Below are 24,531 nucleotides of genomic sequence, written 5' to 3'. Positions count from 1 at the left end.
CACTATATGATAGATAGACAGATAGATAGATATGAAAGGCACTATATTATAGATAGACAGACAGATATGAAAGGCACTATATTGTAGATAGATAGATATGAAAAGTATGATAGATAGATACGAAAGACACTATATTATAGATAGATAGATAGATAGATAGATAGATAGATAGATAGATAGATATGAAAGGCACTATATTGTAGATAGATAGATAGATAGATATGAAAGGCACTATATTGTAGATAGACAGACAGATAGATATGAAAGACACTATATTATAGATAGATAGATACTTTATTAATCCCAAGGGGAGAGATTAAGCAGTACATCAGGTAAGGTAGTGAGAAAAGTGATATATAAATGCAAAAAATTATTAATTATTATTATTATTATTAAGCTGATTTATGCTTTCTGTTAATTAAAATGAAGTTGCATACTTAAATACATTCCTGGTTATCCTGGCAGCTGGACAGTGACAACGTGGTACATGTTAGGTTGGCCAGCAAGTAAGAATTTCACCACACTTTCCGTGTGATAAAATAACTACCACTACTTGTACTACACCAGACGTCTTCAGCACGCCTACGTCTTCAGTCTCACAAACTTACAAGTCCCTTTTGTTTTTTAGGAGTTGAAGGCAACGAGTACGAGAAGCTGGCAGAAGAGACGGGTCAACACTACACCCTCGTCGAAAAAGGGAAGCTCGGTACAGTCCTGGGAATCACAGAACTGGCCCTGAATTCGGCTCCTGCTGTGCTTGTGCAGGTCACTGAGAGAACCAAGAAGCTCCTCTTCTACGTCGACGAAACTCTGGAGGAGCTCAGCGTCTCCGTGAAGAAGAAGAACGACGTGCCCTTTTACTTCTCTCTGCTTACACCGTGGGGTGAGTCGGGTATTACGGTGGCTTCCTGTGTATGACCAGCTTGTCGTTCTTTAGTATGAAGTTGAGAGTTTTGCTTTACAGTTTTCAGTATTACAGACAAACACAAATTAATGGCACAGATCTGAGAGAGTGACACGGAGGTGCAGTGGTTGGCGCTGAGTGCTCATCCCTTCCCCATTAATCTTTTAGTGGATTAAATGGGTTCAGAAAATGGAAGAATGAGCTTGAGCAGGATATCCGTTTTGGCCTTTTCACCTACTTACTGTTAGGATTGACATTCTTAATTCATTTTTCTTGAGGTCTCCTTAAGATTTAAAATAAAGTTGTACATCTTTTCTGGGGTTTTCTGATCCCAGTGAATGAAGCGGATCAGAGAATTCATCCATCCATTATCCAACCCGCTATATCCTAACTACAAGGTCACGGGGGTCTGCTGGAGCCAATCCCAGCCAACACAGGGCACAAGGCAGGAACCAAACCCCCAGGCAGGGCGCCAGCCCACCACAGGGATTGGAGAATTTTATTTTAAAATTGGTTTGATTGAAGGAAGAATTTTATGTTAAATTCATACAAATACTTTGCATTTTTTTTTTAAGGTACTACGAGAAAGAAGCGGGACATTTCACTTGATGGAAGAGGTAAATAACAATAAATAACGATAAACCTTTATAGCGATAACATATCAAATGCTGGAGCAGTACAGAGATTAGTGCTGCCATCTCAAAAGCTTCAGGGTTCTGGGTTAAATTCCTTGTGTGTATTTTCTGTTTCCCTGTGTTTGTGAACTCAAAGACGTGATTAACTGGCGGTTCAAAACTGGTCTTGTGAATGAATGAATGAATGAATGAATGAATGAATGAGTGTGCCTTTTCATGGACTGGCATCCGATCTTTGGAAGTTTTCTACCTTGCAGCTGATACTACTGGGATGGGCTTTGGCCTCCTAAAATCTAAGCAGGTTCAGTGATGGATGAATTGGGCAGAGCAGCAGCAAATAGCTGCAGTCTCTAGCAGTGATGCAAGGGGTAGTCCCACTTCTCGGGGTTCCACCCCTAAAACACAAGGAACTGGAAGAGACAGTAGATCCCAGCCATCCATCCATCCATTTTCCAACCCGCTGAATCCAAACACAGGGTCACGGGGGTCTGCTGGAGCCAATCCCAGCCAACACAGGGCACAAGGCAGGAACCAATCCCGGGCAGGGTGCCAACCCACCGCAGGAGACAGTAGATTACTATTCTTAAACATAACAAAATGAATAATACACTAAACATAACAAATAAATGATAAATGAACAGCATAAACAGAAGAAATCATAATAAATAATTTTAACTTAAAAATGAGCAAAAAAAAATTACAAGGAAAAAGAATATAAATATAGGAACACATACATTAAAGCATACCATTTTTAGGATGATATTACGACAATGGCCATCTGCCATTACCTTACTTTTTGAGAGGTCAAAACTTCCTTCCTTAATTTGTCCCCTTCCTGTTATTCTTTATGTCTTAATGTGGATGTGCGGAGTGCAGCGCTGGTGACATCAGCAGAGTCCTTGCTCTGAACTTTTAACGAAGGACTGCCACTACACTCCACCCATCTACAGTGCAAATCCCGCCGACTACACCAAGTGTTTTGTCATTTAATCACACCATAATCTATCTCAATATAGACAACTGCACTGTGGTGATTGGCAGTGGGCAGCTGGAATTCTGCAAACATTTGGATTATAAAGGCCAGTGAGCAATAGGAGGACTCTTACACTCATGCATGCTGGGACGGCCTCTAAGACCTGCGAGAGGAGCACTTTCTGGTGTTCTCAGCTCCCACCTTTTGTACAGCACTGCTACTGCAGCACCTAATGTTGTTAGGATAGGCTGTGGCCTCCTGTAACCACCTAACTGGATTCATTGGGCTCACAAAATGCATGAATGGACAAATGTGGATACACTGAATCTTGAAGTTGTGTTCATTAATATTCACACTTCTTGATACCCCTAACTAAACTGCAGTTTCTTTACATCCTTCTCTACAGTTTCTTCATTAGTCAACACCACCAACTTCCAGGTGGTAAAAGTCCCAGTGACAAAACCAGGCCAGTGGGCAGTTGAGATGAGCAGCTTGGACACGTACACAATCAAGATCATGGGCAAAAGTCTGTTGGACTTTTCCTACAAAATAATGGAGAAGAAAAATGGATACGTGCTTCCCATACAGGGGCGACCTGAAAAAGGTAAGAAATGAGAAATAAGTCTTTACTCCGGTCATTCATTTTTTATGATTTGTCATTCCATACAAAAGATTGGAAACTGGAGAAAGCTGCCAGCTAGGAACTCCCCCTCAACACAGAGATGGCAGCATAAATTAAAATAATTTACGTGAAGTTTCAAGTAAAGTCCGCTGGTGAATGCAGCAGCAGGTCTAATTAATTTTGTATTATTTAGTCCTATTCTTAAAATCTGTACATTTGCTTACAAACTTGAAAAATAGTGTTCATGGAAAACAGATGTGTTATCGATACCATGCACATAAAATCTTAGATTACGTCCACTTCTTATAGGTTAATAGGTGCTTTGATTTGCTGGCTCACACAAAAAAACTCAAGAACAGGCTTCACTTCACCTGCTGCACCTCAAGGCCCCAGGTGAGTTCTAGTAAGAAAATTAGCCAAGCCCTGAGCTCAAAAAATAGGCCCAACCAAAGAAGATAAAGGATTTAAGGCTTCAATCATCACAAAAGGTATAAAGGGGGAGAGGAAACTGTAACACCTCAGGCCCACAAAAACCTACACAATCTTTCTGTTGCATCACTAAATGTGTCTGCCGATTATTGTGAGAATAAATAAACCAGGAGATGGTTAGTGCCAAACAGACGCGGTCAGACAAAGTGAGGAGACAGCGCTTGAAACCAGCAACCAAAATCATAAACGGGGTCGAGGTGTTAATCAAATGGGAAAACCAAAAACACAAAGGCACAAATGTCTACTTGAATTAGAGACTAGCTACGCTAGGGAGACGTGCTGATTGTTGTATCCACTGAGGGTTAATAATGCCGGCTGTACTGTAAACACTGCGCTTACATATGAAGACTATCACAGTCATGTGACACCTCCAAAGAGTGTTACCTAAACAAAGAAACAAGACGTGTAAATTCTTACTTTTAACAACCATAAAATCTGCCAAATTACACATACAACAACCACAACTTATTAATATGGCTGGTATGAACACAATTATTTAATTTATTTTCCTTAGGTGTTTCTGTATCGAGTGTATCTAGTGAACTGACTAGATCTGAGAAAAGAGTGGGAGAAAAAATGAGCAAAGTGTCCCTTAAAATTGGGACGTCAAAGACACGAGCGTCAAAGCCAAAATGAGAGACAAACATTGTGGTCAAAAGTACAGGGCAGAAAGGTCAGAACCAGAAAAAACACGGAAAACGTTTGGAAAGAGGACTACGATAAAGGGGTTTGTACCCCTGGGTCACCCACAACCCCTAGCAACGCACAGATCGGTCCTGACGATGGAACAAGAACAAAACAAATAATAGGAAATACAAAATGGTGAACGAAATGGGCCAAACAATTAGATACGTTTGTCATAATCATAATCAGGAACCTCAAAAACCTCTCAGAAAAATCACAAATCAGGACCCTCACCCAAACTCCTTTTTGGTGGTTCAAGCCAAGGGATCTGTTTCTGGTGGTAGTTTCTTGAAATAAAATGTACTTTTGTTATTGTGAAGTATTTTTGCACGGTTTATGGGTGCCAACAATTTGTCTCTCTTGTGACCTCCCTGGAATGATACGGTAGGTTAAAATGCTGCCTTTCAAAGCACTTCTTCACGAGACTTTGCCGCTATAAAACCCTTTCTCGTTGAACGTATTCATTCTCAGACTACTCTCTCGTTTTGCTGTCGTCCTCCTGCTTTGATATTTTTGACCTTTGATTTTTGCCTCTCGTTTTGGTTTTGGCCGTTGATTATTTGATCTCTCGGCCTTTTCTATCTTTTGACCACATCTTATCTTCTTGTCCCTTTCGATATTTTCCTTGCTAGTTCACGCCAGCAAAACTATAACAGTTCCTTTTTTATGATTAAAGATTTATTAACAACAATATATTCAAAAAGAGATGAGATCAAATGCAAAAATGAATTTAAAGAAAAATTTCTAAAAAGGCAAAGCAAGACAAATAAAGCCAGTCCGGAATTCAATAATGATCACAATAAGTCTATAAACCAGGGAATCCGACAAGAATTGAAAAAAATAAAAATAAAACACAAAACAAACGAAACCCAAAGGCCAAAAGTTTAACCTGAGGTCGCAGCACCAGGAATGAGGCCAGTTTAGCCTTGCGGGTGGTCCCAGAGCTATAGAGTCAGGGGGTCCTGCCCCCTTAGGCTCAACTTCAAGGGCCCAAGTAGATGAACTACTAACATAATGCAATGCACAGTTAAACAAAAGTATATAAAAGAAAATAAAGATATAATCAATAAAGAATGAACATAAGCTTTAACATTTAATTATGTTATGTTTAATTATTATTAATTGTTTATTATTATTGTCTTATTAATTATTATTAAATACAAATAAAACACATCTGAGCTAGGGATGAAACCATGGATATTTCTTTACAATACGTTTGTAGAGATCATTATTGTTTCAGTGAAATTCTTCCATGTATGTGCCAATTAACATGCAACACGTCACCACTCTCCGCCGCCATCATTAGCGAATAGAACTCCATGACCTTGAAATCATCTTCCTTACCTGAAAAATCTCTGAAGGTATTGTTAATAGCATCCCCCTCTTCAGTTGAGCTTGTTAAAGCGGGTGATGTCTGATCCAGTGACTGGTGTTCGAGTCCCACCGCCGATACATCTGAGGGTGAGTGTGTAGCGCCTAACAGAGCGGCGGGGTCTCATCTGTGACAGTCTAGTGCCACCTTCAGGGCTGGTTGTTACTTTGCATTCAGTACTGTCGGATTGAGAAGTGGATCAACACTCTGACTGCTAAATACGAGTTAACTTGTAGTAGGCCATCAATCTATGAATGCTGCCTACCAGATATCTCGTAAATCGCCATCAGGGCTGTCGCACCAAACACAAGCCTATTTGTGGGTAACGGATGTAAGTTGAGGATAGTTGGTGTCTGAAATAAGAATGAAAGAACCAGGGTGGCATCACAGAGCAGAATCTTTCACCTTCAGCTAATATTTTCTTATTAACCATATTTTGGATAACATTTCTTTTTCACAAAAATGATTTACAAATTTGGGACCACAACCGTCTGTCTATCTCTGAACAACTGGCATCTCACCACAACAAACTGCGACATTCGATTACAACAAATTGTGGAAGGTCGAATTATCACAAAGCAGTTGTGCACATAGAATCTTTTATTCCATTCCCCAACTATAAGGTAACTCACATTTATTTTTTTATTGAAAAAGAAATTTTAATGTGACCTTTGCTCAAAACAAAATGCATTTAATTCATATATTAAAATAACAGTCTGGTTTTAAATTGGCATCAGGAACAGTCAACATGTTAAGCAAGTCTCTGGACGTTATGTATTTCATACTGTGATCCTTATGAAGTTCTCGTACTGACACTCGTATTCTTACTTTCAGGTGCTGAGTACATCCTCTCAGTGGCCGTGCAAGGAGACAGTGATAAGTTGACCTTAACGCAGGTCATAGTATTTGATGAAGCAGGAAAGAAACACGCGACGTATGACGTCAATAAAAGTACAGACAGCCGCGGAGAACTCCGAGTTTCAGTGCCTGTGAGGTTTGATCTACCGGTGAGTGGCAATCGTAGGGCAGGCCTTGGCTTTGCCTTTATGTACATTTAAAATGACACGAGTAGTCCTATCGCTCAGTACTCTTAAATTTGGGGTAACACTTCATAGAAAAAGAATAAGCGCGACTCAATCAGTCAATCGTTAGCCAGCGTTCTGTTTTGTAGAAACATGGACGTATGAAACTCGGCTACTTCTGCACTCCATTTTCATTTTCCATTCCATAAATGGTGCGACTCAAACCACCTACACCTGAACACCAGCAAAACCAAGGAGCTGGTGGTGGATTTTAGGAGGACCAGGCCCCTCATGGACCCCGTGATCATCAGAGGTGACTGTGTGCAGAGGGTGCAGACCTATAAATACCTGGGAGTGCAGCTGGATGATAAATTAGACTGGACTGCCAATACTGATGCTCTGTGTAAGAGAGGACAGAGCCGACTATACTTCCTTAGAAGGCTGGCGTCCTTCAACATCTGTAATAAGATGCTGCAGATGTTCTATCAAACGGTTGTGGCGAGCGCCCTCTTCTACACAGTGGTGTGCTGGGGAGGCAGCATAAAGAAGAGGGACGCCTCACGCCTGGACAAACTGGTGAGGAAGGCAGGCTCTATTGTAGGCATGGAGCTGGACAGTTTGACATCCGTGACAGAGCGACGGGTGCTGAGCAGACTCCTGTCAATCATGGAGAATCCACTGCATCCACTGAACAGGATCATCTCCAGACAGAGGAGCAGCTTCAGCGATGTCCTGCTCCACTGACAGACTGAGGAGATCGTTCCTCCCCCAAACTATGTGACTCTTTAATTCCACCCGGGGGGTAAACATTAACATTATTCAAAGTTATTGTCTGTCTGTATACCTGCATTGTTATCACTCTTTAATTTAATATTTTTTTTGTATCAATATGCTGCTGCTGGAGTATGTGAATTTCCCCTTGGGATTAATAAAGTATCTATCTATCTATCTATCTATCTATCTATCTATCTATCTATCTATCTATCTATCTATCTATCTATCTATCTATCTATCTATCTATCTATCTATCTATCTATCTATCTATCTATCTATCATTAATGAAGTGTGAATCAACCAGTAAATTATTGCATTCCTGCGTTCAGATTTCCGTCTGGTCTGTCTGTGTGGAGTTCTCCCTGTGAACACTTGGATTCTATTCTCTAGACGCTCCAGTTCTCTTCCTCTGCTGCCATCGTTTACCCGGGGCTCTCGTAACAGACACGGGCTCCCTACGACTCATATGTTGGAAATGGATGACTGCTTACAGTCAGTTTTAAAAATGATCACTAAATTGTGTGGCTTATGTCTTTTATTTGTAGAGTTTCTCACTGGGAATTGCTGGCAAAACAGAAAAAGGAAACAATTTTGTGAGAAGTAAACCACTCCTCATTCACACCGAGACTCTCTCCCTGAAATTATCAGAAGGACAGAAGAGTAAGTTGTCACAAACTCCACAAAGAGCCATAGCAAGATTTGGGGCAGCTCCCTGTATATTATTTTCCTGGCTGCAAATTGCAAAAAAATGACAGCACTGATGTGCACAAACTGGAGTCCAAAACAGAACTGAGGGAATAGGGAAAGGGTGGAGGCTTTTAAAGGTCAGGGCAGGAAGTGACGTCAAAGGGGCCGGAGCCGGCAAGGCCTTCCTCTATACTGTAGGTAACAGGGCCAGGTGGAACTTCCCGTGGATGGTCTGCAGGAAAGCGAGAAAAAGAGTCAGTGCACTCTGTCCCATCCCGGTCAGATTCGGAATTGCAGTCACTCAAGCCCTTTAGCTGCCTCCCATGTGCACGTTTGTGACCAAAGTATTCAATTCAAAGATCCTTTCTCAGAAGTGATGAAGACGCATCCCAGTTGGGAGGCACAGAAAAGAAATTTATTGTTAAATGCTTTATTTATAACTTGTTTTTAGTTTTCTTGGAATGAATAGAATATAGAAATGTTAGTATTTACAAAGTGCTAACAATTATTAGCTATGAGTAGGCCTTCCATTAGGGGGACCAGCTCACCTTAAGTACCGGTAAGCCATTTTATGATGTGCCATGTGGAACACGAGGTGTTCATCTTATCTTATTTTGTCGAAAAGCATTCCAGAATGAGGACATGGTGGAAGATTATAAATCTTTTACAAATACACAGTGGATTCAGACTCCATCAATCTCTCCACACTTTATGTTAAATGGACACATCTGCCATTTTTGCCTCTCAATCTGCACTCAATAACCCATAATGACAAAGTGAAAGCACATTGTCAGAAAGGTTTAAAATTATATTAAAGATTAAAAAGTGCAACCTCTCATTCCTAGAAGTGTTCAGACCCTTTGCTGTGGCTCCCCTGATTGTGCTCTGGTGCCTCCTGTTTTGCTTTCATTCTCCTTGAGATGTTTCTAGAACTTGATTGGCTTCCAGCTGTGGCAAATTGAATTGGCTGTACATTGTCTAGAAAGGCACACATGGACCGGTGTGTAGAAGCCCCCACAGTTCTCATAGACTGTTAGCACAAAAACAGAGCCATAAAGTCCAAGGAGCTCTCTGTAGACCACTGCAATCAAATTATGGTGATCAGGACAGGGTGATACAACCATTTGTAAATCTTTCAGTTTTTTATGGAGCACAGTGGCCTCAAGAATTGCAAAATGGAAGATGTTTGGAACCACCAGGACTCTTTCTAGAGTTGGCTGTCCAACTAACCTGAGTAACTGGAAAAGAAGATACTTGGTCAGGAAGGTGACCAAGAACCCAATAGTCAATCTAAAAGAGTTTCAGATTGGGGAACCTGTTTGAAGGACAACCATCTCAGAAGCGCTCCATCAATGAGGTGTTTATGGTGGAGTGGCAAGACAGAAGTAAAAGGCAGATGACAGTCTAAAGGACAGATGGTGTGAAGAATGAGATCCTCTGGTCTGTTGAGACAAAAATTGAACTCTTTGAGCAGAACTCCAAGCACTGTGGCTGACAAACACCAGGAACTACTCCACACCTGTCTAATAGCATCAATACAATGAACCATGAAGGTGGCAGCATTGTACTATGGGGACAGGGAGACTTTTCAGAATTGAGAGAAGGATGAAGGCAGACAAATACAGGGAGGTCCTTGAAGAAAAACTTCTCCAGAGTGCATGTCACCTCAAACTGGACTTAAGTGATCCAAAGTGTACAGCAAAGACAACACTGGAGTGGCTACAGGTCAAGTGTCCTGAGTGGCCCACCAATGCCCAGACTTAAACCACATAGAACATGTGTGGACAGACCTGAAGGTGACATTTTAGATACCTGCCATCGAATCCAACTTGTGAATATCTGCCAAGAAAGAATGGAGGAGTGCAAAGTTCTTCGAGTTTAGCAAAGAAGACTCAAAGCTGGAATTGCTGCCAAAGGGGCTTCTAGAAAGTACTGAATTAAGGGTCTGAATCTTCACCCATAAATCTGCAAGACAATGAACTGTTCAGAAAGTGATGGGGTCTGAAAAATTCTCCAAATCCACTATGTATGCTGACTTAGTTCTGAAACGAGAAACAGGCATTGTAAACCTTAAAAGGTAGGACATTGTAGTAATTTGTATATTTTAATAGTAATTTGTATATTTTAGAACACAGGAACTGATCTTGGGCTGCTTACCCCTTTCAGGTTTCTGATACAAAACCTTTTGATCACTTCATATATTCAAAATGACAGAAAATGTTAAAAATGAATCCCACTCTTCAAGAAAGTAATGAGGTGATAGTTGGAAACATCTCCTTTATGTCTTCTCAGCTTCACCCTCTTGTATATTACACAGTAGCAAAAAGTCAGACGGCAGGTCTGTTGTTGTAAAATGGCCCTCCTCACACTCAATATTGCTTTTCCTTTAGGTACCTTGATTGAGGGAACATCACTGGACGTCGTCGTGGTCATCACAAATGAAGGACCTGATCAGACGTTCACGTTTAATGTCAAGGATGAGCTCTCATTGATGAAGTCTTTTACTCCAAGCAGTGCATTAATTAGAAAAGGAGAGAAAGCGACATTGACGGCGACTTTAATTGCCCCCAAAACTGTGGCGAAGCAGACCTCAAGGTATGGCCCAAGGTTACATAATCACATCTGATCTCTAGAACTTTCTTATTTGTTACTGCACTTGTTGACATGCCTTGTGAAATGAGAGCTCAGTCTCTGATGAGAGCTAAAAGATGGCGGGTGAGCAGATTCTTAGTGAAAGAATACGAGATGGTTGTTCTGGGGAAGCAGGGGGTTATGGGGAGTGAGGACTGGGTGTATGGCACTTGTATAATGATGAATACAAACACGTTCACACTTCCCATACAAACAACACCTCTTAGGAATCAAACCAAACCAATCCATCCTTCAAAGTCACTACTTGTGTACTTTAAACACCACCTCATGTTGTGTCATATTGCCGTGTCACACTATTATCTATCACTGTAATACAGATTGTATTTTATTTATGACACGCACACAGCCCTATGCTTAAATAAATGACGTCTACTTCAAGTCCTGACCTACCTGGCACACGTTTTGTCTTTTTGGCATCTTGACAAACGATCCTGGCAGTTGGCTGGCCTACTTGACTGCGGCTTGGTAACAACAGAACCCTAACTTTCCACTTTTTTTCTCAGAGTTTGATTACTACTGACAGACATTTTCAGATCTCTCAGATGTCTTTTTATATCCCTTTCCTGATTCATACAATTCAACAACGTTTCCTCACTGGTCCTATGACAGTTCTCTTGCTTTCCCCGTGGCTCAGTATCCAGCAAAGTCAGCGCAGCTCTGCGTAAATTTAAATTGACAATTTAAACACAGACACTGATTACAATCAAAAACGTTACAGGCGTGGACACGGTCCCTTAATTACCTTTAATTCAAACTTGTGTGTATATGATCAGCCCCAACTTTCAAAAGTATGTAAACTTTTGATCAGGCCCATTGGGATGATTTCAGTTATCATTATGATTTAAAAAGGGAACACACGACTCTGTGATAATAAATTGCTTTTTCTGAGCACACTCCATAATTAAAAGGAAAGCTTTCTGCATGATTACTTATATTTTCCAAACAATGGCCAATATTTCACAAATTCTGCAGGGTATGTAAACTTATGAGCAGCATTGTATAGCTCTCTATTATAATAAAAAAGTCTTGGGAGACGAGACTTTTTATTCTGCAATGAGACGTGATCTTTTGAAGAGAGACACTTTCACGTCCCGCGAGACGAGACTTTGTGCCAAGAGATTTAACCACAGAAATAACAGACGAAGAGTAGATGACAAAGTAGAACGTCATAAAGAATTCAAGAACGTTGGCCCGATACACATGCAGAGCAGGTTAGAGGTAATGAAAGTACGAAAATTCGAAAGTCTCCAAAAATGATAGTAAAAATCACATTAGCACAAACAAACAGAAATTATTACTCGGAAGAGCGAAAAGAGATCAAATATATTGTTCAGATTTAAACTTGTAGATCGTCTAATTCGTGTTGCCATCAGGAAAAAGTAGTGTTTCTTCCCAATGAAAAGGCGTATCCACGAGAATTAAAAAATTGGTTGTTTGCGAGCGGCAGAGACGCGAAGTTGCTGGCGTGTAGCGCAGGCATGGGGGTTGGTGAGCGAAGTGAGCAGGGGGTGAAGTCCCCTAGTATTAACGAAAGAAATCTTGTCTCCAACTGGGACGTCTCTGAGACAGAAACCAGGCAGGAGGAAACTTGTTCATTCGTCTTTTAATTTCTCTTCATGAAGTGGGAGTATCCTGTTAGTGCAATCAACTAAGGGACAGTGCCCTGGGCAGAGGTGGTCAGCAAATGGCAGAGAGCAGAGAATAAAGGCAGGGAGCCATTCTTATAGATAACTGAATTTGCATAACAGTGCTGAATTATGGCTTACTCTGACTGCTTCACTCGCTCACATTCACTCTGATTGGTTCATTTGGTTTACACACCCAAATAAAAGTCTCATTTCTACTACATTCCTGGACAAGCACAATACGCCTCCTCAGGGAGTCGACCAGAAAGGAATCCCAAAGAGATGCCCGGACCACCTCAACTGCCACCTTTTGATGTGGAGAAGCAGCAGCAGCTCGACTTTGAGCTCCTCCTGAATGTCTGTGCTCCTCAATGTCAATGTGTTATCTCAGATTTTCTATTTTTAAGAAATTTCCACAAATTCCTATAATCCTGCTCTCGCCGTGTCATTCTGGGGTGTTGAGAGATGCTTGATGAGTGATAAAATGAACTGAAATGATTTCAGCACAGGGCTACAACAGTGTGATAAGCGAAGGGGGTCTCTAGACTTTCTGAAGTCACTGCATGTGCTGCTCTGGGCTTGTTCATGGAGGTGCTCCGTAACAAAATGAGCTGAAAAGAAAAGCTCTCATCCTCTCTCCCCAGGACTGATTGACTGTAATGGCATTTCAGTTTGTCACCCCTTGTCATTCCACATTTTCTTTCAGCCTTGTGACATTTACAGCTAAAGGTGGCGCGTCAATGAACTACCTGAAGAGCGTCATGACTGTGGTGCCAAAACCCGAGGAGGTGAGTCTTTATTTGCTTTGTTTATGGCACCTGAGCACCAGACGGCAGTGACGAGTCAAACTGGTGAGTTTCATTTTGCGTACGCTTTCTTGAAATGTACGCTACATTTTGTTTCGTGGAATTTTGCAAATGTGAAAAAATCGGGAGTGGTTCCCCTCGACTTTCTCATATACTCAGATAAGGGGATGAATATTTGAGGAGAAAATTGCAAGACAAGGATTATATTTTTATATTATGTACATCAAAGAACCATCGACAACAAATCAAATCCAATTAATAATATATTAAACCAGGGGTCCTCAATCACAGTCCTGGAGGGCCGCAGTGGCTGCAGGTTTTTGATCCAACCCAAATGCTTAATAACTTAGTGCTCCAGTAACACTTCTGCTTCACTTTAGTTGTCTCGCTCGTTAAGATTTTGAACCCTTATTGCTTATTTTAGTCTTATACAGCTATAATCTTGGTTTTTAATGGCTCCTAATTAGCAATAACATACAAATGACAAAACAGACCAGCATTTCTCCATTTAGCTTGTTACCATTTACGCCTGTGTGTATTTATCGTGCACTATTGGGTTTAATTAAATACTTGGAAGGAAAGTGAAGAGAAAAAAGTGAAGGACTGAGAATTACTTATCCATTTATTCTTCAAATTATTTGGATGATATCCTTAGAAAGGGGAAGAAAATCCAGGATATGAGAATTACCTGACATAGCAGAGTTAAAGCACTAATAAGCAATGAAATTAAATTATTGGCAAGAACTGCTTTCTAATTAAGCAACTGGGTTAGAACAAAAACCTTCAGTCACTGCGGCCCTCCAGGACTGTGATTGAGGACCCCTGTATTAAACAATTATTATAAAAGTAAAGCTGAATAAATCAGACTCTGCAGCTGCACGAATAAAAGGTAAAGTACCACTTCTGTTTAGCGGAAAGAGCTCAGAAGGTGATAGAAATCTACGTTTTGTACCTCATACTTGTATGCAAAATTTGGTTGACCGAAGTGAAAGCGTACTCAGGTTATCGTGTTTACTCACACACAGACACAGATAGACACACACACAGACATAATTCCAAAAATTGTATTTTCGGAATTAGGGAGGTCTAAAACATCGAGATTCATCAAAATCTCAACATCGAATCTTTGGATGATTACAATTCATTCCTTATACTTCGTATTTGAGAAAGTAAAAAATAGTGTTTGGGCATTTCTAAAGGCTTTTTTGGAAAGGAAAGCAAGAAATTGTGCTCCCTAAGGCACCTCATTCACACTGCTCTTCTCAACGAGATATAAACTGATTTTTTTTAAGAGACAGAGATAGAAATAACGGTCAAAATCAGGTTGAAAGCCAAAAACGAAACCTCTAACTGTTGTAAATGTGAATTGATAACTGAAAATCAAAGTTCTTAGTAACAAAACAGAGAACACTTGAGCCAAAATTATTAAAATTCTGCTTCTGCTTTGTCATTCTGGGGTGCTGAATGTGGCTGGATGAGGGGAAGAAAATGAATTGAAATGAATTGATCAGGGTGGCATGGTGGCGCAGTGGGTAGCGCTGCTGCCTCGCAGTTGGGAGATCTGAGGACCTGGGTTCGCTTCCCGGGTCCTCCCTGCGTGGAGTTTGCATGTTCTCCCCGTGTCTGCGTGGGTTTCCTCCGGGTGCTCCGGTTTCCTCCCACAGTCCAAAGACATGCAGGTTAGGTGGATTGGCGATTCTAAATTGGCCCTAGTGTGTGCTTGGTGTGTGGGTGTGTTTGTGTGTGTCCTGCGGTGGGTTGGCACCCTGCCCGGGATTGGTTCCTGCCTTGTGCCCTGTGTTGGCTGGGATTGGCTCCAGCAGACCCCCGTGACCCTGTAGTTAGGAATATAGCGGGTTGGAAAATGGATGGATGGATGAATTGATCACCAGCCAGCAACACAACAAAATGTGCCGAAAGTGAAGGGGTCTGAGGATATTGTGAAGGTACAGTCGTGGCCAAAATGTTGGAGAGTGACCCAAGTGTTGGTTTTCACAAAGTTTGCTGCTTCAGTGTTTTTAGATCTTTCTGTCAGATGTTTCTCTGGTACACTGAAGTAGAATTACAAGCAGTTCAGAAGTTTCAAAGGCTTTGATTGACAATGACATGAAGTTTATGCACAGAGTCCATATTTGCAGTGTTGGCCCTTTCTTCTTTGTCAAGACCTCTGCAATTCACCCTGGCAGGCTGGCGATCAACTTGTGGGCCCAATCCTGACTGATGGCAGCCCATTCTTACAGAATCAATGCTTGGAGTGTGTCAGAATTGGCGGGTTTTTGTTTGTCCACCCGCCTCTTGAGTTGTCAATGGGATGAAGAAGGCCTGCGTTTCCAGGCCATGGACCCCAAAATGTCGATGTTTTGTTCCCCAAGCCACTTAGTTGTCACTTTGACCTGCTGGCCTGGTGCTCCATCTAGTTGGTCACCAAACTGTTCTTGGATGGTTGGGAGAAGTTGCTCTCACAGGATGTTTTAGTCCCATTCTTTATTCATGGTTGTGTTTGTAGGCAAAATTGTGAGTGAACCGTGCACTCCATTGGCTGAGAAGCAACCCCACGTGACATGAATGGTCTCAGGATGCTTTACTGTTGGCGTGACACAGGACTGATGGTAGCGCCGCTCACCTTTTCTTTTTTCCAGATGCCCAAAACAATCAGAAAGGGGATCCATCAATGAAAATGACTTTACCACCAACAGTCCAATCTCAGAATACTAGGGGGCTCCGCCCCCTGCTCGCTTCGCTCGCCAACCCCTGGCGTTGGGACATGACAAAGAGTGAGATGTATGAATTAGATATAGAATAGTGTGCAGCTTTGGATGATGCGCATAGAAATAACAAATAGAGTGTTTGGCATATATTAATGTTTTATTGGAATATTTCTTTGTATACAACATTAGTAGTAAAGATGGTGTCTTGTCCTTGAATGAGTCTTCCTTGGCATGGATCATTTATAATTTTAACTCTAACGTCAGATGAACGTCGAACACGTGAGAAGGCAACATTGCGTTAGAATGTAGGTGTGTTGTTTTTATCACAACGTAAATGTAGAACAATATCTCTGTGAAATGGAGGCTCACCATCTTTACTTTGAAAGACAATTGCCACTACATTAACGACGGGCAGATTGTATCGTCTTGGATCTTGTTCTTTGTCCTTTATCAAGACCAAAGCAATTGTAGTTGCCGCTATACCTTCTGCATCTGCTTTTGTATTTGCCTCCTTTTCAACTTCATGTAGCATTTTTATAGACTTAGCTAATGGGTGATTGTTTATGACATGAGTGACGTTTCTCATTATAAGCTCTGTGCATTGTTTGTTTTCAGGAAGGTTCATGCGTTGATAGATTGCCTCATCTGGATCTAGGATGTAGATTTGTGCATATTTGCGTTGTTGATTTGTTTCAGGGTGCACTGTTCCAATGCGATGCAATATTTGTCCACATATGCGAAAGCAGTATGGGCCATTGCCTTTTGGTGGCCTGATATGTACTCCGGTAGATGCAAAAGCAAATGAACTATTGTAGGATCTAATGCAGTTCATAAAGTTTTTACTTTCAGGCACATCGTTAGTTAGAAGCTTCTTTAGATATTCAGGATATGAATATAAAGGAGGCAGTCTACTCTGACCTTTTTGACAACAACGTGTAAATTCATTATTTGTACTGCCAGTTGTTTCTTCTGTGAAGTTATGTGAATGACAATGATTGCAAATGACATTCATTAATCCCAATGAATTTTCCTCAATAGTGAAGGGTTTTCAGCCATTTGGCGTAAGCGTTTAACAGGTGTGTGGCGTTGATGTCCGCGACGGGCATGTTTTGCTTTTTGCGTTTGATTGCCTTTTTGTTGCATGTCCATTATTTGTGACGCGCAATCTTTTTTTTATTTTTTATTCCCCTCCGCTTTGTGCAAAGTCCGTTTCAGTCTACGCCGTGCATTGTTTGTATCGAGCCTTGTCCGTTTTTGTATGTCGGTCATTTGTGCTTGGTGCTTTTCGCGTCTTGCGATTTATTTTTCTGTCAGTTCATTTGCGCGTTGTTCACGTCTCCGTTCATTTATTCTGTCTCTTCGCTCCCTTTTTTGTATGTCTGATACGCGAGCTCTTTCAGTTTGAAATCGTGCTTCTTTCGATGCAGCACTTTGACACGCGCGCTGAATGCGTCTACGTTCATTCTGTCGGTCCATTTGGGCACGTCTCTGTAACGGTGTCACTTGTGCTTTGCGTTTTTTGATCCGAGACATTTTTTCTCCTGGTGTTTCAAATGCGCGTTTTATGCGCCGCCGTCTTTTTTCTTGTTTCTTTCGTGTTCGTGTGTTTGTTCCCGTTATCCTTTCCGAATCGTTTTGTACCCGTGACCGTGTATTCATGACTTGTTTCTTTCTCAGCATGCGAAATATGGATAAGTAATAAGGAGGATCACACTCACTGTTAATATGTATCCTTTTCTGCAGTTGAACGGTTAATAGTGCCTTATTGAAAGGACATCCACCTATGCTGACACCTATGCTGACACCTATGCTGCCTGGTGTGAAGGTGTCGACGTTCACTTTAGAAGATGTGGCTTTGGGTGTCACTTCTTATGGATGTGTGGGGGGGATTGTTGTTGCGCGAGCGTCTTCTTTCTTTTTGTGTTCCTGTGTCTTGTTTGAATCCCCCTCTTGGTGTGTGTCCTGTCCCGTCCCGTCCCGTGCCTGTAGGGTCATGTGTGGTCGTGCCTTGCTGTTGTGCGCTCGTCTGTTCTTTTTTTTGGTGTGTTTAGTTTCGTGTGCAATGTGTTTCGTGCTTTCCCCACGTTTGACTACTTTTTTTATGTGCCTTTTCCTTTTTTCGGTGCTTGTTGCGCCTCATTTCTGTGACTCCTGTTTGTATGTGCTCACTCCTTTTTTCTGTGGTCTTGTCCGCCTCTCGCGGCCCCTCATCCGCCTTTGTTGCCCTCTTTTGTCCGCCTTTCTCCGACTCTCGCGGACTCTTTTTGCGCCTGCGCCTCTCGCGGACCCTCATCCGCCTTTCTCGGCTCCTCACCCGACTCTCGCGGACTCTTTTTGCGCCTGCGCAGTACGTCTTTTTGCAGCTACGGCCCATGGCCGGATGTGCCTGCGTCCATCATCCGGTTTAGCATTCTCGGTTAGTAATATGGATCAGTCTGTCCCTGATGTTTTTCTTGTCTTCTCTGCTGCCCTTCTTGACACACCAGGCCATCCTCCAAAAGTCTTCGCCTCACTCCCACCTGCCTGCTGCCATTCCTGAACAAGCTCTGTAATGGCGGTGCCTGCAGCTGAATCCACTTTAGGAGACGCTCCTGGCGCTTGCTGGACTTTCTTTCGCACCCTGAAACCTTCTTTACCAACGTAGAAGTTCTCGATGATCTGATAAATGGTTGGTTTAGGTGCAATCTTACTAGCAGTTATATCCTGGCCTGTGAAGCCCTTTTTGTTCAAAGCAATGGTGGTCCTTTTGTGGTGGGGCTGACATGCCGTGGTTTTTTGGGATGAAGTTCATTAAAATGGCAAAGAGGGACTTTGCAATTGATTGCAATTCATCTGATGATTCTTCAGAACATTCTGGAGTAGATGCAAATTGCCATCATAAAAACTGAGGCAGCAAACTTTGTGGAAATTAATATTTGTGTCATTCTCAAAACATTTGGCCACAACTGTACTATAGAAAAGGAAAAATAATTTTGGGTGGAGAATTCCCTTAATGATCAGGATAATTGGCAGGTGGAACTGAATGTGTGATTAAATAGTTTGAGGGTAGCAGGATTAAGAAAGGTTCTTCTGCAAACTACCACCCCTCTTATTATGTTCCTCATTCCCAGATTCCAGATGAGGACCCACCTCAGTATAAGATTACAAAAGAAGGAGACAGCTGCCGAGGAATAAGGCAGAGTTTACTGAGGTGCAAGAGCTTCTTCTGGGAAACCACATTCCTGGCATGGGACACAAAAAGCGCCGTCACTGTTGAAATCGGTCTGCCTGCTGATAAAACCCCAAAAACGTCCTCACTGAACTGCGATGACAGCGTTGAGTCGGGCGTCCACCGGAGCAGCTGCAAGTACAGGTACAGTGGGGTCATCAGCCATAAAGTAACAGGACCAAAATGCAGGGAGACTGGGAGAGGAGCAGCATGCTGTTGGCCCGTTCACACATTTTCTGAGCCCACTCTTTCTGTAGACTATCCACATAACTTTGACTGCAATGCTTGAACCAACTTGGCTGGTGACTGACTCAGCATAATGGAGAGCGAACAACGAGGAAAGACTGAAGGAGCTGAACCTTCACAGTTTAAAGAAGTGGAGATTAAGAGGGGACATGACTGAAGTGTTTAAAGTTACGAAAACAATTCGTTAAAACAGGCGATTTTAAAGTGAGTTCATCGACAAGAACAACGCCAGATTTCACACAAACCTTAGAAGGTATTTCTTCACACAGAGGACCACAGACAGCAGGAATAAGTGACCGTGTGATGTGGTGGATAGAGGGGCTTTAGGGACCACAGAACTGGACTTTATGTTGTTTTGGAGAAATTAGGTAGATACGATTAGTGAGCTTTATTGGGCTGAATGGACGGTCCTTGTCAAAACTGTTCAGAGTTCAAACAACGGTTAGATATTGAACTGAATGTTCTTATGTGCATCGTACTTGATCTTTGATTTTGAGTATCCTTAACAATGGAACATCTCTTCATTTACACAGGTCTGACTGCTGCACTCCATATGTGACTCTCATTGTTAAGGATGCCACAGGAAATAAAAACCTTCTTAAAGTTGACTTTAGTGAAAAAGAGGTAAGATCATAAGATCACATCACCAGAACATCATCTGGGCTCTGGCCGTCACAGACGGTGGTCTTTCCTTTTTGTCAAGCCGCGACTTTTTATAAAGCAGAACACAAACATTAAATGCTGGCCAACTGGAGTATCAGCAAGCGGGCAACACCACCGCAATAATACACTCAACGTGATACGGTAGATATGATATCTATCTATCTATCTATCTATCTATCTATCTATCTATCTATCTATCTATCTATCTATCTATCTATCTATCTATCTATCTATCTATCTATCTATCTACACATACATAATGTATATAAAAGGCACTATATAATACATAATTTGGAATTGTGAATTTCCCCTTGGGATTAATAAAGTATCTATCTATCTATCTATCTATCTATCTATCTATCTATCTATCTATCTATCTATCTATCTATCTATCTATCTATCTATCTATCTATCTATCTATCTATCTATCTATCATAAGAAATGGTAAATATTAATAGATATAAAAGGCAATATATGATAAATATGCAGTGGGCTACATACTGTAATAGATTTAAAATCAATTATGAGTGGAATCCTCTGAAAGTGCTGCGTTTAAAGTCACTGAGCTCTTCAGTATGACCCAATATTTGTCAATGGATATTGCATGGCTGTGTGATGACTTGACGCACCTGTTAACAATGAAACATCTGAAATCAGTCATTTGGAGCGACATTTACATACGTTTGGTCAGAGAGTGTACATTATATTATTTTTTATACTACCTATAAAAATGTCTCTGTACATATTGTAATAATGACCCTGTATAAACTCTTCATAAAAGGAAAATTGTCTGTGTGTCTATCTGGTTGCTCTGACTCTTACATTCCAACAGATGGCACATCACAAACTTTTGTAATAATAAAATGCATTGCGTTTACCATGGCAGCCAATGGTATGTCACAAACATTTTCAGTAATAAAATGAATTGCATTTGTAATTTCAACCATTGGGGCATCATAAACATTAACACTGTTTTTTACGAATCCTTTACCAAACAGCATATAGCAGACACAAATGCATTGCATAGTGCAATAACAATGAGGTCTACATTGATTATTTAGATTTCAACCCATCACCAGTCATCCAAACTGTCCAGATAAAATAAAGGCTGTGACAGCAGAGGCAGCTTTTACAAACTTGGTTCTGCAGCTCTGTTCTCCACACACGGCTGATGCAACCAGAATGTTAAACTCATTTAAAACTTATGCCTGGAAAAAGAAATGAGAGAGAGACAAACGTTTCTGGGCCTCCATAATCTCACAATAAGTAAAACCGATAGATAGATAGATAGATAGATAGATAGATAGATAGATAGATAGATAGATAGATAGATAGATAGATAGATAGATAGATAGATCTTTTAAAGACCCTCCCTCATAATTTAGCTTGTTTTCACAAGGTGGTCTCGTCTTACCAGTCTTCTCCCTTTCAGAACTATGCAGGCTGAGTGTCAGACCAGCTGCCGGAGGTCCATGACTGAGATTCTGTGGACGACGTCATTGAATTCTGCTGAACCTTGGTGAACTGAGGGAGTTCTCTCTGCTGTCAAGTCTGATGTGCTCCCATGAATTGTAGTTTCCCCCTACAGGTTTTGAATTTGAAATAAAATGTGAGACTACATGCATACATGACGTGTCCTGTCTGATGTCTTTTGTGCACCATAGAACATGCGTGAACGGTCCTGGATTTATTACCAGATTGTTTTCATAAGAAATCCTTCTGAACATTTTAAAATCACTTCAGGTTTTTTATTTTTTTTTGCCTGGCCCCTCCTGACTCACCAGTACAAGTAAACCCCCACATATGATACCCCATTTCACTCATCTTCATGTCTAGTTATGCAATACCTCAAGTTTTCTGGGGTTTCCCTCTACTTTTGGCCCACTAGACCCATTTTGGAACAATATTTTGTGCAGGAAATAACACCCTTATGATGAAGAGTAAAGTGATAATGTGATCACAAGGACCTGAAGTTGTGCCTGTCACATGAACTGACTTCAGGGGTTGACCCCTAATGGAATAAGAGCAGCCAAAGCCACTCCATTCCACAGAATCTTGAAACAATGGGGATCGGTAATTTTTGGGGTAACGTTTTACGTTATTTCAATGTTGCTGATCACAGATATGATCACACGTGTGATATTTGTTTCTTTACTGATGGTCCTACCTCCCTATGAACTTCTACCAGAGGGTGAAAAATTACTAATTTCATTTACAATCGAGAATATTTTAATTGTAAACATTGGGGTTTTATTTGACTGTATGTGGAAGGCCTAACATACATAATGAAGACAAACTCACGCAAGCAGCTGCATTTAAAGCACAAGTCAGGGGATGAACACAAGAAAGGCCCCAAGTCACTGAATATCCAGTTAGGTTAATTGTGAAGAAACGGAGCAGGTATGGCACAGTTGTTACACAGCTAGAGCAGACTCTCCACAGAAATGGAAGAAGAGAGGCAACAAGAGACCTCTGAGTCACAAGCTTCAGTAGGCAACATTAAAGAGAAGGGGCAGACAACAACTGTGCCCGGGTGCTTCACCAGTTGCAGCTTTATGTAAGAATGGCAAAGAGAAAAAAATCAGGAGAGGTCTCCCCTCGACTTTCTCATATACTCAGATATGGAGATGGATATTTGAGGAGTAAACCGCAAGACAAGGATTATATTTTTATATTATGTACATTAAAGAGCCATCAACAACAAATCAAATCAAATCTCTCTATGTATATAAAATCCAATGTTCATCTGTCTGTCTGTCTGTCTGTCCGCTTTTCACAAGAGAACTACTTAACGGATTTAGTTCAGGTTATTTTCTATAATTTACTTGAACGTTCCGGTTGATTTTGCGACTTCTGTCATTGCGCTAAGTATCAGAGTTCGCTTGCAGCACCGATTTATTTGCGTGAATCCGAGAGACACGCAGCGGACTGAGGGGAAGGGAGCAGGGCATTCCTCACTCACGCGTATCTTACCTCCGCTAAGGTAGCGACCTGTGGCCGACTGAAAACTACAAGGGATTTTGTCTCAGCCTGTACAAAAACGGGCTCATTTTGTTTTGAAATTAACACTAATTTGATGGTTTTAAGAACTGGAATGAGAGACAATGCTATACACTGAATGCAATACAAAATAAACGTCCCCTGTTTCATCCTGTTTATATAGATCTGTGTTCTCTCTCTATTTATTTTAACCTTCCCACAAGAAACCCTAAGGTCAGGGAACCACATAAGACGTACTAAAAATTAACAAAACATTATTTATTTATTTTTTTGGAAAAAAAGACCCACCCCATCTGAGAGACTGGCTACGGCCCTGTGGCGTGATACGTCCGGCATTTGTTTAAAGCAGTAAACATTTCATGGGGTGTACTTACTTTTTCACATAACTACATACGCATGCACAGGAATCTGAAACAAGGGAAGTCATCTGATCACACCTCCAAGATTTTTAAATGGATGTGACCCTTCAATTGACCCATGCAAAATATAAGCAACATTTAAGCAGTTTTTCAAAAGTTTAACAAATTGTTAAATAACCCGAGCGAAAACAAAGTTTGGCAATGTTAGTATTAAACGGAAAACTAGCAGTTCACTGTTTATAACACATTGTGTTTCACAGTATAGGAGTGTTTAAACCGTGTCTGGGGTAGACAAGAATTGTTGGCTTCTTGGCTGATTTTATTCACAATCTAACTTTAGTTTATTCAGCAAGAGTGAAAGGGAAGGTCTACAGGATGGTAGTGAGACCAGATATGTTCTATGGGCTGGAGACGGTGGCACAGAAGGCAGCGCTGGAGGTGGCAAAGTTAAAGATGTGAAGATTTGCACTGGGTGTGACAAGGATGGACAGGATTAGAAATGAGGACATTAGAGGGTCAGCTCAAGTTTAGAGACAAAGTCAGAGAAGTAAGATTGCGTTGGTATGGACATGTGCAGAGGAGAGATGAGGGGTATATTGGGAGATGGGTGGTAAAGGTGCCAGGTAAGAGGAAAGCTTAAAAGAGGAGGCATATGGATGTGGTGAGAGAGAACATGCAGGTGATGGGCGCGACAGCGCAAGATGACGAGGACAGGAAGAGATGGAAAAAGATGATCTGTTGTGGCAACCCCTAACGGGGGCAGCCGAAAGAAGAAAAAGAAAAAGACTCGCCCATAAACTACTTACAGACACGTTTTGCTTCGTTTCGCTACAGCATAATTAAACAAAAAAAAAATAACCGACTCGGAATATTCCGCTACGCCTCCAGCTAACTCGTTCCTCAATGCGGTACAAGCATGCCAACTAGATGGCTGTCAAACCGCTTAAGTACGGTGGCCGATGAGTACAAGATACTCGCCGTTATACCAACGTCGATGTCGCGTTGTGAGAGGGTGGGTTAAATTGGCTTGGTTATGATATCACACACACACACAAAAACACGCACACACACACATTTCTAAGCATGCGTAAAACAGATCAGG

At 41.4% G+C, this 24,531-nt stretch overlaps 1 protein-coding gene across 5 annotated transcripts in view; it reads left to right on the top strand.

Annotated features, from left to right (window-relative positions):
* The window catches only part of LOC114667519 (von Willebrand factor A domain-containing protein 7-like), a 103,389-nt gene extending 81,693 nt beyond the window's left edge, over window positions 1–21,696 (top strand). Inside the window, exons 14-20 of one of the 5 annotated variants that reach the window (XM_051920513.1) lie at window positions 6,674–6,686; window positions 8,021–8,135; window positions 10,553–10,757; window positions 13,146–13,227; window positions 19,064–19,305; window positions 19,941–20,031; window positions 21,503–21,696. In XM_051920513.1, coding sequence (XP_051776473.1) covers window positions 6,674–6,686; window positions 8,021–8,135; window positions 10,553–10,757; window positions 13,146–13,227; window positions 19,064–19,305; window positions 19,941–20,031; window positions 21,503–21,517 — 763 coding nt within the window. In that variant the 3' untranslated portion in view covers window positions 21,518–21,696. Of the gene's footprint in view, window positions 1–6,513; window positions 6,687–8,020; window positions 8,136–10,552; window positions 10,758–13,145; window positions 13,228–19,063; window positions 19,306–19,940; window positions 20,032–21,502 lie in introns of all 5 variants that reach the window. The other 4 variants (XM_051920510.1, XM_051920514.1, XM_051920512.1 and 1 more) reach the window with 4 other exon arrangements.
* The last annotated feature ends 2,835 nt before the right edge of the window (window positions 21,697–24,531 follow it).

This window comes from Erpetoichthys calabaricus, chromosome 17 (genome assembly GCF_900747795.2).
Source record: "Erpetoichthys calabaricus chromosome 17, fErpCal1.3, whole genome shotgun sequence".
Lineage (NCBI taxonomy): Eukaryota > Metazoa > Chordata > Cladistia > Polypteriformes > Polypteridae > Erpetoichthys > Erpetoichthys calabaricus.
The sequence above is the reverse complement of the archived record's forward strand: the minus strand, read 5'-3'. Positions and strand labels throughout refer to the sequence as shown.